Below are 13,127 nucleotides of genomic sequence, written 5' to 3'. Positions count from 1 at the left end.
GACACCAAAGGTCAATTATATGAACTTTGAATTTAGCACTTTCATAGCAGTGTTTTTATTTGCTATTTATTAAACCAGAGAGAGAGAGAGATCAGATTGCAGTATACACAGAGCACAACGAGGAATGATGTGGATAAAGGGCATTCATTCCTTGTAGGAATACGCCACCGTCCACAACACGGGAAATATCGGTTCTACTTCTGCAGATGTGAGTTGCAGGTCCCACACACACACACACAAAGCTTTACACAGTTAAAACGGCTTGGGGTCAAACTGACCACAGAGGAACACCATTGCGTGCAATATGCGTTCAGCACATTGAAAAAATATCATCATGATAATTTTATGCTTAATCAATTTTATTCATAAAATTAGGAAAAGTCATGAAATATGAAGTAAAAAAAAAAGAAAGCAAACTAATTTTTTTTATTATTAATGATGAACATTGAATGGGGTCAAATTGACGGCAAGAATAACAGCAGGTTTAAAAAGGTTTTATTGGACCACATGCAATCAGAATCGGAATCGGTTTATTGCCATCGTTAATGAGGGTTCACAGACTAGAATTTTTTTTCGGTGCAATTGTGCAACATATAACACAAGGTAATGACAATAATAAAATGCAAACTACAGCGATATGCTGTAGGTCGGGTATACCGTAAAATAGTAAAATAGTAAAAAAAAACATGAACACAGAACCCACCACAAAAACAGCAGTGTCAAGAGTGGATCCACAGATGTCTTATCAGCAGCAGTAAAAACTAACACAATCACGCAGTGCAAACAGATAAAATATAAGAAAATAATTTAACATTAAAATACAGCAAATATATAAATAATATAAACAATTAAAAACAAGTAACATAAGCTAAGTAAAGGCCATCGCACAAAAGTGAGTTTGGTCTGAGTCGTTAAAGGGAAGCTGAGAGATCTTGATGGTTGTTTTTAAGAATGCGCCAGACCATACAATGCATGAAAAACAAGTCGCAAAATCTTATTTTTATCATTTTCACTAATTAGATGATAAAATTCTGGCAGCAGCATTTTTAGATCAGCTGCTGTCTGAATAATTTCCCTGCTACCAGGCTAGTTCATTGTAATGTACTTTCGACATTACTGTACAATGAACTAGCCTGATAGAAATTAAAATGTGGACAATGACCTTTTGTAAATCGCCAAACAAGAAAGACTGCATTTGGTAAACCCTATCAGCTGAGGATAACAGGACTGCACTGTGGGTCAAAGGACAATGAAAGCTGAAAACTAACTCTCTGGAGCCATCTAGGTGGCGTTAATAAACCCACACATCAAGGTCACCTGAAAGGAAATGAAAAATATCACAAGCTTTGTGTTTTTCTTGTTCATAACGGTGTAGCTTCTCAGAAATAGTCTTCATTCTACTTCACTAATTCACATTCTTCTTAAAAATCTGCCTGCAGACTTCTCCTTCACAAAACAGCTCCTGGGGGGGGCACACACACTTCAAATGTCAGAAATGTCTGATGATTCTCAGTCATCTGGGTCATGGTATACCTTTGTGTTGAATAAAGTCAGCTGGACTGAAGCTGTTTCACTTCTCATCCCCTACAGGCTGCTTCAGTTCTGACCGGCTGGTGGGAGTTCCGGATATTTAACCCCCCCGTGGGAGTAATTAAGGTGGATAAGTCAGAATAAGAGTTGGTAAAAACCCAGTCATATGGGTTTCAACTATGTAGGCACCCAGTTCTGGGAGGTTGGAGTCACATGACAAGAAAGCCTTTTTGGATGAGAGGCTCAACGTCTTTGAACATTTCCTACAAGTCCAGTTGAATTCATTCAACACAAAGATCTAAACAAAGATTTACAACACACAAAGATTAAAATGATGTTCAATGACAACAGTGAGAAAAATACGGCAGTTCAATAATTAATTATTTTTACTGTCTCATATGTATGATTTAAATTGTCTTTACCAGATATAGCTTATCATCTTCAATCCAGTGAGTCCAGCCCCGGTTCTTCTTTTCTCCAATCTGTTCACACACCAGTTTATTCCCGTCCCACGTCACCACTGTCTGTAGAAAGAGAAGAGTAGACCACAGAAAAAAAAAAAAAAAAATGTTTTAGTGTTCCAAAAAGCAAACTGGGGGGGGGGGGGGGGTCTGCTTCAAAAATGCTCATCCATTATGCCAATTTTCATGAAAATGTGTCATGTGACATAAAAAAACTAATGTGGAACAAGCTCCAAAGAATGCAGCCTCAGAGGTTAGTAGTGTCTCCCTCGAGCCACGGCCGGATAAATGCAGATGGTTGCTGCAGGAATGTCATCCGGCGTAAAACTTTGCCAAAATTATGCATGCAATCGACTAGAAGGTAGGTTTTCTGTGGTGACCCCTGACGGGACAAGCCGAAACAGGAAGAAGAAGAAAAAGAAGCTCCAAAGCTATCATTACGCTCTTTACCACTTTGAAGACACAAGTTTTGGCCATCAGACTTTCATCTTCACCTTCAGATGTTTGTTGTCCAGCCCCTGGGTAAACTCTTTAAACCACTGGCCCACTCTGAAGGACACGGTGTAGTTCCGGAAGATGCTGCAGCTTTTGATGATGCACTGGTCCCCCTGCTGCTCGATCACCTTCATCACCTTCATCATCTTCAGCCTCACAACAATCTTTTGGATATAAGCGCTGATACCTGGGAAGGTGAGTTTATACAACAAATATACCGACAGGATGCAAATACTTTCCCCTCATGCAGCCACATGCTTTTCCACTACTTTTACTTTTTGCATTGCTACAAAATTCAAGTCAAAGAAACAGACAACAGAGCTCAGAATAGATATAATGTGAGAACATTTTAAAAAAGGAATTTGGAGACTTACCGATTGCAATCATGTAGCCTTCCATGTTGACACTGCTGATCATATCCCACGTACCACAAAAACTGGCTGGCATTTTGTTGCGCTCCATTTTTGCTTCTCCTGGGAAATCTGTGAGGAGATACAACCCCTCGCGCCACAGGGCCGATGCTGGGCGGCTGCTTCTCTGTGACAAACTGCAAGGAAGGCGTGCGTGTGCCTGTGCCATCTAATGATACCTGAGCTGCCTGAAAGGTTTGGGAAGTGCTCATGTCAAAGCCAGTACGTCACAAGGACAGGTCAGACTGGTTTCAGCTCATTAACCAGCAATTCAAAAATCCCCTGCTGTGCTACACATTACGCACATAAGCAAGGGAACAATAAGTCAGTTTTGGAGGAGGATTTTTTACATTTCCCTGACATTATGTGTGAATATTTACGCTTGAATTTCCCTTCATCGTCCCAATACGTTACCTGACACAAGGTGATGATTTCACGCAGCGTTCATTTTGAACCTTGAAAGATTTCTGCAATAAAATGATCCATTAGAAAGAGATAAATCAGTAAATTCCTGTTCAGGCTGTTTACCTCTTTGACATAAGTGGATTAACTGCATACTAGCCATCTGCGTTTACATGAACTGTTACATAACGCAAGTGGAGCCACATCTTGATCACACGAGGTCATTTAGGGTCGACGGTGCCATTCAGCTTTTCGGCTGGAACTGCATCACATATTTTAAATGAACATTTATCAAGCAGCAACTCTGAAACCAATGTTCTCAATCTGCCCTTTCATTCACACTGAAATGACTGATGTTCTTCATTAATTCACAAGGCCATGGTTTCACTGCAGACATTAGCACATATCATGCATGTCTATTTTACAAAGTTATGAATGCAATATGAAAAATATACTTAAGAAATAGTAACCGTCTCTCAGACAACTTTATGCTGCTTCCACTTCTTACAAAAAAAACTCAAAACCATTTTCCAAAAGATGATTTATTATAGCAGTTGAATTTTATCCAATTGACTGGAGACACACGGCACACAGCATACAGCTAGATTCTGTTTCCATAGGTACGACCATCTTCAGGAGGCACCGCTGTATCTCTGAAGGGGGGCCAGAACCACGTCCTCATTTTTCTGTTCACTTTCGTCACTGTAGAGGTTGTGCTCTCGTATGTAATGAATCACAACATCCGGCACCAGGTACTTAACGCTACGACCTCGACGCAGAGCCCGGCGCACGTGGGTTGCTGAGATGTCATTAGTCACCCACTCATTGACCACGTGGATATTCCTGCGATATTTCCACATCGTGTCTGATTTGTTGATGAACTTGTGGGAGTCGCTGCCGTCGCGGGTGATGCAGACCATGCCGTAGGACCCCACAATCTCAGCGATATCTTCCTGCTTCCACAAATTGGGAATCGCAAAGGACTCCAGGACGTCCGCCCCACACAGCATCATCACCCGAAGGCTGCCTGAGGAATGGAGAGGAAAAGGTTTATGGCAAGAGCAGGAAAGAGAATGACAGAGCGAACCCTAAAAGCTAAATGTAAAGAGGACAAACAAGAGTTAATTAAACAAAATGAGACAAACTAAAAAAAGGAGAGGATATATAATAATAAGTTAAATTAAAATGTAAAACACAGGAAATAGATTTAATATTTGCACATGGGGTTCTCAAAGAATAACGTAGAATGAAGTGCAATGCAAATGTGTCCTGTTTAAACTTAATATTTACTTGTGTTCTGCTGAAAAAGCAACGCTTGGAATCTGCTGCAGGGAGATTCAGATCATTATTGTTACTACAGGTTTCAACCAGCCGATGCTTTGTTTGTTTTAGTGGCACATTGTAGAATGCTGCGCAGCTGCAATTCTGCGAATAATTTTATTGCCAGTGACTCTATGTGGCTGTGCACATGACCAAAATTCCTTGATTGATTGATTGTTGTCAATAAATGTTTTGATATATTGCTGCACTCTGAGTGCATGAATACATAATCTCCACTTCTCCTGTTTGTGTATACCGTGTGGAGTGCAGCTACATGTTAAAGATTCAAACATGCATTTCTACAAGTGAGCAGAATGATGAAAAACCAAGTTGGAAACTCTTTGAAGCTGTGATCCACACCGAGGTGCATCCCTTGCTTGCTGTTCTGCATTAAACTCGACACAGTGAATCATGAACACAATGAAAGCAGGCAGCATGCCGCCTGTTTGGAATGGGGTTTGGCGAAATACTCACCAACCCATCCGTTGCTATAGATTCGGACATGTCCTACCTCTCTTGTGATGAGATAAACGCTCATTAGCTTGGTCCTCAATGCGTCTCTTCTTTGCACACAAGACAGTGTCGACGTCGTCACTGTTGCACTCGGCTGCAACAAGTTCATCATAGTGATGCCTAAGTGGACAAAGACAAGACCAATAGAACCTCGTGAAACTTCCTATATTAAAAAAAACATTAAACATGTTGAGAACATATCAGTCAGTATCCAGTTCCGTATGTCTTTATTTGATGCTGAGGATTTGTTGAGGAGGAAAATGAAGAGAAATAATTTATGGAGAACTGTTTTTTTGAATTAACACCCATGCTCGCACTATACACATTCAAATGGGGAGAGAATGAAGGACTGATGAGTGGCGGTGCCTTGGAGCAGTTTGGTGCTCAAAAGATCCTCAGCAGTTGCCAGGAGGTACATCAGAAACTTTGAGTTGACGTGATACAGGGGTCACTACAATGTCCAGGGAGTCCAGCTGATACCACGAAGACCGTGTCATCAGTTATAACAGCGGAACGGCACTTAATAACAATGTCAAATCTTAAACTGCTGCTTGAATATCATTTTGTAATCAACGATGACTGCCTGCTGTAATCAAAAGATTTAATGAATGACATTCTGAGAATTAGTTAATCAAAATTAAGGAGCTGACCGAAAGAAATGAAGCTTCGTGAAAGATGTTCCTGGAATTGTTTACCATTGTAAAAACAACTCAAGGCAAAACTCAATACTAGCCTCGCCCCAGCTGGCATAGACACAAACCAGGTCTGTAATCTCTATTTACCGTAAAACTTTAACTGTCTCCACCCACTCCGGCTGCAAAGTCTCCCAGGAATCTACAGTGACCCAGTCGGAGTTCTCCGAGGCCAGTCGGGCCATCTCCAGGCGGTGGCTGGCCTCAATCAAACCCTTCTTCTTGTAGCCATCACCCACCGGAGAGATGATGCCTTTCACTACCGTGTACTGACCTTAGACATACAAGAAAATCTGGTGAATTGTTTGCAGTAACAGCCAATGTAAAACTTTCATGATGAATAAGCTTAGCCATTTCCAATTATTTAGGTCAACTATGTTTAAGACAGAAATATTTTCTGCACCATTTGTCTGACAGCCATATTTATAGGAATAAAAAACAAACAAAAAAACAGTGTTTTGATATGTAGTTATTGTTAAATACCCAAATATGTTTAGTGGTTTCAAAAACATGACTACCTTCAATGCACAGAATATCTTATAAACACATGCATAAACAATAAGATAATATGTAGTAAATACGCAGTGGGGTATGGCGGTCTCACATTTACACCTATGGCCAATTTAGAGTCACCAAACCAGCTGTACTGTATACAGATGAGGTGGGAGGAAGTCAGAGTCCCAGGAAGCAGGTCCTTCTTCACACCGCTGCGTTGACATGTTGCCATACTGGTTAAATACCATTTCATTTATCCGTTCCCAGCATTAAATGCTTCAGACACAGTGGCAGCATTTTTAGAAATAAAATGATTGCTTTTACAGCTAGACATAAGTAGAGGTGAGTGAACAAACGATTTTCTTTTGGTATTTAGATGCAACCAAATACTATTTAAAGCAGGGGGGAAGCATCACTGTGAAATGTCTGATTGTATCTCTCAACCTGTATCCTCCAGGTGATCTCGAGCCAGTTCAAACATCCTCAGGTGCACGTTGGTGATGGGGTTGAAGGACCCGCAGGCCAGCAGCACCACTTTGACGGCATTGTGACACTCCATGCCTCATAATGTCGCTCATACAGCCTACAGAGGAGAATGGTGACGATCAGGGACACTTGCGTCAACTGTTATAGGAGCCTTAGAACAATACGTCAAAATCGTTGCCGACGTACTAATACTTTGCAATTAAACGTTTTCTTCTTTTGATTAATCTCTGACTGGCTCGTTTTAGACCCGTGACTGGCCAAAGGCATATTATTAATAGCGGAGAACAGTGACGCACATTTCCAGGATGTAAGATTAGCGTAGCTAATATTAGCCTTGCCCGACTACGCGAGTTAATTACCGAAAACAAAAGTTAAACAAAGAAAGTTTGCTCAAACAAAACATGCAAAGGGAATTAAATCAACACTTGATGCATTTTCTCAATGGTTAAATAGAATAAATGTCAATCATACTTGAGCGGACAGCGACTAACAGGCTGTTAGTAACAGCTGCTATTGAATGTGTCCCCTTCTTCCTGAACGTCATACTATCGAGAGATCTGATTGGACAGATTCGACAGGAAGCACAGTGCCGCGCCCACAATTGGGAGTTATGTTCACACTCGCAAATCCGCAACACAACGACAGACAGATAGCGTTAGCTGTTTTAACTGCACTAAAGAGTAGGTATGTTACACGGGATTAGAATTCCTTGATTCAGTCAATTTTAATGTAACATTTTCAACTTTATGTAAGCATTTAACTAATCGACGACTGAATTACCACTCTTTTATAAAGAGACTCCAGGTGAGTTGGTTTCTTTAGTATCTTAACATCATTAGCCTTTAGCAAATACGCTCCACCGCAGTTTAATAATACAATTGTCAATAAAGTTGTCGTCTCGTTTGTTTCATACTGAGTTGTGATGCTAGCTCTGTGTAGACGCTATTCTAGCTCAGTCTAAATAGCATGCTAGGCCGACGTAGTATTTTAGATTCTGAATCTTCTTTTTGAGCATATGTACGAATGTTTTTTTACACTTTCAATGCTGGTAGGTTACACAAGGATAGAGAATCAGCTAAAAACAAGGACTGCAAAGAGTGGACGGACAATAAAGAATGCGTCTGTTGACCCTTGGAATCTGTTCTGGCGCTTTCCATAGGTTGGAAACACAATTTTTTAAATAAGGATGGCTTCTCGTGGGAAATCTGAAACTGTAAAATTGAGGCGAAATATGGAAGAGCAACTTGACAGACTGATGCAACAGCTGCAGGATCTGGAGGAATGCAGGTGCACCATTTGAAACCATTAAATCCACGTGTGTCGATGCGCCTGGCTTTTCATGGGCAGATTTGAGTGCTCTCTAGTCTATCTATAGATGGACATCTCGTGTGTCGCTAGTACTTCCTCATGCTTCCTTTCTTTATTTACCGCAGAGATGATCTGGATGAAGAGGAGTACGAGGAGACAAAAAATGAAACCTTAGAACAACTGAAAGAATTCAGTGACTCCCTGAACAAGATCATGACAGGAGACATGACACTTGTGGATGAACTCGGTGGAATGCAGCTGGTATGGCAAATTGATGGATGATGTGCATCTACTGCGTGTTAATGGTGACGTGAACGCGTTGATTGAAATGATTTGTGAAACTGTCTTACAACTGTCTTCGTCAGGCGATCCAGGCTGCCATCTCTCAAGCTTTCAAAACCCCAGAGGTCATCCGACTTTTTGCTAAGAAGCAGCCGGGACAACTGAGAACCAGACTAGCAGAGGTACGCACTGCGACACGAAGAATGTGACTGTGTAAAAGTACAGTTGGAGAACACGTGTTTAATCCAATCTGCTGTTGCACCCTGAGCTGAACACCGTCCAACCTGTGTGACACTCTGTGCAGATGGACAGAGACGTCATGGTGGGGAAACTGTCACGGGATGTGCATGTGCAGCAGAAAATGGAAATCCTCACAGCGCTGCGAAAACTCGGAGAGAATGTGAGGAGCGCTCACTGAAGTGCAATCCAATATTTCTTTTTTTTTTTCTTTTCAAAAATTCAGGGATGATTCAAAGGCTTGTGCTCGTGACTCCACATGAACTCGTAAAGCTGCACCAACTTATTTTAGTCATGTGACTGACGTGTGACTGACGTGTGACTGACAGAACAGCAGACCTAAAGCGCTCTCCACATACATTTCAAACGTGTTGCATAGCTGTCTAATCAAAGTCGGAATTAACCTTGACAACATGCACCATTTTCATGCCTGGTTTTTCAGCTCACTCTGGAGGATGAGACTTTTCTCTCTGAAAACGCTACAGCTACGCTCAGTCAGTTTGAGAAGGTGACGGCAAATTTAGGTGAGAACGAAGACAAACTGTCGCTGTGATAACTGCACAGGTTTTTGGATCATCATCCACATTTATCTGATTCCGCCTTCTCTTTCAGGCTCTGAAGACAAGATCATGGCTTTAGCTAGCTCCGGTGTGAAACCCACAACATAGTAAGCCTGTGGTTTGATGAAAAGTTTGACTCCTTGTGTTTTGCCGTAACGAATGTGCCAGTCGATCACTGATTTCGTAAGTAATCTGTGCCCTTCTGGGTTGTAGATGCTAACACTTTTTAACAGTCCTGTTTTATAGCCCGTAACTTTTGTAAATGTCTTTTATTTGTTCAGATAAATGTAAAATTGTATTATAGGTCCGAGCGTGTGATGTGAAAGACGGTTCTTGAGGAATCTTGTCTTTTAAAGTTTTTAAGATGTTGATTTCTGGTGTCAATACTGCAAATATTAAAGATGTAATTAAATATTATGTTAACTAAACTCTGTGACTTGAATGGGGTTGGACACAGTAACTGAAATACCACAAGAAAGAGAGTACTTACTGTTCTAGTAAGTGAGGAACACCATTGGAGAGCATCGTTCACTTGTTGAAAGGGTAGCGGTTCAAGCCCCAGTCCCTCCAATCTACATGCTGATGTGTCCTTGAGCAAGATACTCAAACCCAAATGGCTCCTGGGATGCTGTAAGGGCTCCTCAGGGACGGGATCGAATGCAGAGAAGAATTATCCTGATGAAACATCCCTGATGGGATCAATAAAGTGTGCAAAAAAACCCTGAGCACTCGAAGGCAACAACTCACTGTTCTCCGACAGGAATAAATGAAAATTTGGCAGAATAGTTGATTAAACTATGGCTTCTTCAGAATTTCAATCCGTTGTCTCAACATCCACGTCATGGGGTTATCTATACACATTTTGAAGTAATTCACAAACGAATACTAAGATGTATCATAGGTGAAATGGGCAATCTGGACTGAGGAATGTGAAGTAGTGAATCTTATTTTCCACAGAACGATTGGATTCCCTGTTAATCACTGCAGAGTCTTCTGAATCTGCAGCAGATAATCGATTGTTTAGTGGTCCGTGAATGTTCAAAAGCCATTTCGTCCTCTGAATTCTTACTAATAAACACTTTTTTAAAAATATGTACATACCGTTAACTATCCTGTTTCTTTGAGTGGAGCAATGATGCTGATGTAGTTTCCCTATGGGATTACTAAAGTATTCTGATTTAAACTACATAAAGTGACAATTGTGTTTATGGTTTTGCGGTATTGTAACTTATTTAATTTAAGGTTATGATGGGTTCAAACTGATGCCTCATTTACATTTTCAGTCAAATAGTTTTCCTGCAAATGTTTGAGTAAAATCAGTAATGCATCCCTTACTTTTATAGCCATTGGGTTTGTTTGCTTGCCACCACTAGATGGCACTAGAGCTCAAGCTTTGAAACTGCTGCGCAAGCACACAATGATAATTGAAGAAAAAATGAGCAGACATAGTTACAGCTCATCTCTTCGTCCTTTATTTGTTTACGAGCATCAACTTCACTACAATTTGCCTTTCACTTTGTCAAAAAGTGAGAGCAGCTCCAACAAGCACAAAGGAAGCATCCGGCCATTCTTTGATCGCCCACCTTCCTCTTTGATCAAACTTTGAAAAGAAAAAAAAATATCTGGACATATCTTGAAATGTGAAACAGGCAATCAAAGATTCAGTAGTGTAGCATGTCTCTTCTGTCACTCCTAGTATCGCAATTCTCCGTGAAATGTACAAACTTGTGGCTCATGCAAAGTAAATTCTCCTTACATCTCCGTGTTATTTCAGTATGGCTGAATTTTGGTTGCTTAGGCAGTGACATTCATTTTCAACCCACTTGAACTTCACTCAGGAGCTGATCAGATAGCATTACATCCAAAAAACGGAGATGGCGTAGTCCTGACGAAGAGTCAGTGTCCACCTATCAGTGACTCGTGGGATGGACGTCAAGTGTTTGACATACTGAGACAGAATTTCAGAGTTGACAGGCTTATAACTGGCTCTTAGGAATTTCATGCTGCCCTCAAAATCATTTCTCACCTTCTCGGGCAATGGGACAGTAAATGACTTTCCCCTATACACAAATAAACAAATCAACTGTATACCCTTGTATGTAGTAGCCAAAGCAACTTCATAATGTACTGTACACCTTTATAATGATTTAGTACAATATAGAAGATACAATATGAGCCTACTTCCTCTACACAATCAACAAGAACACATGAACAACGATGTAAAAACGTTTTTCCACTTTGAATAAAACTAGAGTTGGACTGTTAATGCAACAAATTTAAAGAAAATATCATCCCAAACTTGGGATGTAATCTAGCATTAAAGAAACAAATAAAAGCAAAATTGCCACAAATGAAAGAGCAGGGACGATTATGTTTCTGTTAGACCTGCTAAATTGCGCTAGTTGGGGGAAAAAAAGGCACTCCCACCTCAGCCGGCTCAGACCTGGCTCTTGTTTTAAGAAGTCCAGATCGTCATGGAGGGGAGACTAGTCACTACATTTCCACTAGGCCTTTCCAAAATCATACATTAATGGAACCTAAAGACACAGAAATAAGCAACTAAACCTAAAAAGAAACCCGTCTCCAAAACAGCCCGTGTGTTTTCAAACTCAATTTTGGCCTCTGTTAACACACTTGCATATAAACTATGAGAATCATAACCTCAGGTTCTTTTGTATTCCTCAAACATTCTGCTCAACCGCTCCCACGGATCTGCTCCAATTAACTAAGGTTTGGTGGGAAATGTTAGCATTTTAGTCGGTACCTGAAAACACAAGACGGACACAGCGTAGTTAAAGTGAAGGAACATTTCTGCCTGGTTTCGTGAACGTTATATACAAACAGTGTCTGAGAGGAGACTGCGGTCGGACACATTCTCCCATCCCATTGTATCACCGGGGAAATAAGTTTACCAAATGTCAACAAAATATCTCAGAACAACTCTACAGTACAGTTTCATGTACAATAAAATCTAGTGGTCTACTGCTAAAAAAAAAAGGAAGAAAAATACTTTTAAGATCAAAGGTTTGTTTTTAAAGTGTTTTCTCATCGGTAACCAAGCAGTCGTGCCCTCGGTTACAATTCTGTGAACTGTGATAATTCAGGTTAAGTAGCCACTGTAAATCAACCTGACAAAGCAACCCTGAAAAGTACTTTCATTTCCTCGCCCCCCCACCCAAAAAACACCGGCAACTGCACTATTCATCCAGGCTGAAGCTCTCCGTCATAAATCCGCTCCTTCAGTCGTTTGTAAGGTTTATTCCCTCCTGCTTCTGTTAGTGCAGCAGGACTGAAGGCTATTAAAAGCGGACGAGGAAATCGCTGCACGCTTTCCAAATACACCAGCAGAAATGTTAGCGCTCACATTTTCAGACCAGCCACTCTGGTGTTCGCATCGTTCCGCAGGAAAGCCGGATTCAGTGTCTAGCGTTTCTGGGAACGTGATCTCACCCCGAATAAAACTAAAAATCCCATCTGTGCAAACAGGGAGAGGCCTTTTGGGAAACGGACACACTGGTGCCTGGAGTAGAGCGTCGCCATCTGTGCAAGCAAAGCAAAGCATGTATGAAGCTGAAACCATCGACCCAGTCCTGCCAACAAGAAAGTAAAAGAAAAAATGATTTTTTTTCCCTCCCTCTCTGCAGAAGACAAAATGGACACCAATTTGTCACGCCTTCTCAGTCCTGGGTTTCACAATAGGAAGCAGATACTTTTTGTACAAGCACGATGGAACAAGTTTTGAGGAAGATTAGCGACATGCTGCAGCATCTGTGACACAAATATTCGACGTTACGTACTGCGTCATTTTAGATATCGGACCCTGCTGAGTAGTCCTTCGCTAACACATCGACTAATTACATGGGTTCTTTATATTTACAAAATCTTTCCAAAGCAATGTATTCCTCTACACGCGACTTCTCAAATATCCTCATGCAC

At 41.0% G+C, this 13,127-nt stretch overlaps 3 protein-coding genes across 3 annotated transcripts; 1 reads left to right on the top strand and 2 right to left on the bottom strand.

Moving 5' to 3' along the window:
* Nucleotides 1–1,405: 1,405 nt before the first annotated feature.
* Nucleotides 1,406–2,933, bottom strand: rbp7a (retinol binding protein 7a, cellular). The gene is made up of 4 exons (XM_068744348.1): nucleotides 2,861–2,933; nucleotides 2,486–2,673; nucleotides 1,953–2,054; nucleotides 1,406–1,462 (listed from the first exon to the last, which is right to left on the bottom strand). Exons 1-4 carry the CDS (start codon nucleotides 2,931–2,933, stop codon nucleotides 1,406–1,408), a joined length of 420 nt encoding a protein of 139 aa, XP_068600449.1.
* Nucleotides 2,934–3,830: 897 nt separating this feature from the next.
* nmnat1 (nicotinamide nucleotide adenylyltransferase 1) lies at nucleotides 3,831–7,346 on the bottom strand. The gene is made up of 5 exons (XM_068744338.1): nucleotides 7,276–7,346; nucleotides 6,763–6,901; nucleotides 5,914–6,097; nucleotides 5,130–5,251; nucleotides 3,831–4,325 (listed from the first exon to the last, which is right to left on the bottom strand). The coding sequence occupies exons 2-5, from the start codon at nucleotides 6,875–6,877 to the stop codon at nucleotides 3,931–3,933; spliced, it is 816 nt and encodes a 271-aa protein (XP_068600439.1). The 5' UTR covers nucleotides 6,878–6,901; nucleotides 7,276–7,346; the 3' UTR covers nucleotides 3,831–3,930.
* A 98-nt stretch (nucleotides 7,347–7,444) lies between these two features.
* lzic (leucine zipper and CTNNBIP1 domain containing) lies at nucleotides 7,445–10,262 on the top strand. Its single transcript, XM_068743396.1, has 7 exons — nucleotides 7,445–7,608; nucleotides 7,964–8,091; nucleotides 8,238–8,373; nucleotides 8,478–8,576; nucleotides 8,699–8,794; nucleotides 9,074–9,155; nucleotides 9,244–10,262. Exons 2-7 carry the CDS (start codon nucleotides 7,991–7,993, stop codon nucleotides 9,297–9,299), a joined length of 570 nt encoding a protein of 189 aa, XP_068599497.1. The 5' UTR covers nucleotides 7,445–7,608; nucleotides 7,964–7,990; the 3' UTR covers nucleotides 9,300–10,262.
* The last annotated feature ends 2,865 nt before the right edge of the window (nucleotides 10,263–13,127 follow it).

Source organism: Brachionichthys hirsutus, chromosome 2 (genome assembly GCF_040956055.1).
Source record: "Brachionichthys hirsutus isolate HB-005 chromosome 2, CSIRO-AGI_Bhir_v1, whole genome shotgun sequence".
Taxonomy (NCBI): Eukaryota; Metazoa; Chordata; class Actinopteri; order Lophiiformes; family Brachionichthyidae; genus Brachionichthys; species Brachionichthys hirsutus.
Note: the sequence above shows the minus strand (reverse complement) of the source record. Positions and strands in the feature narration are given on the sequence as shown.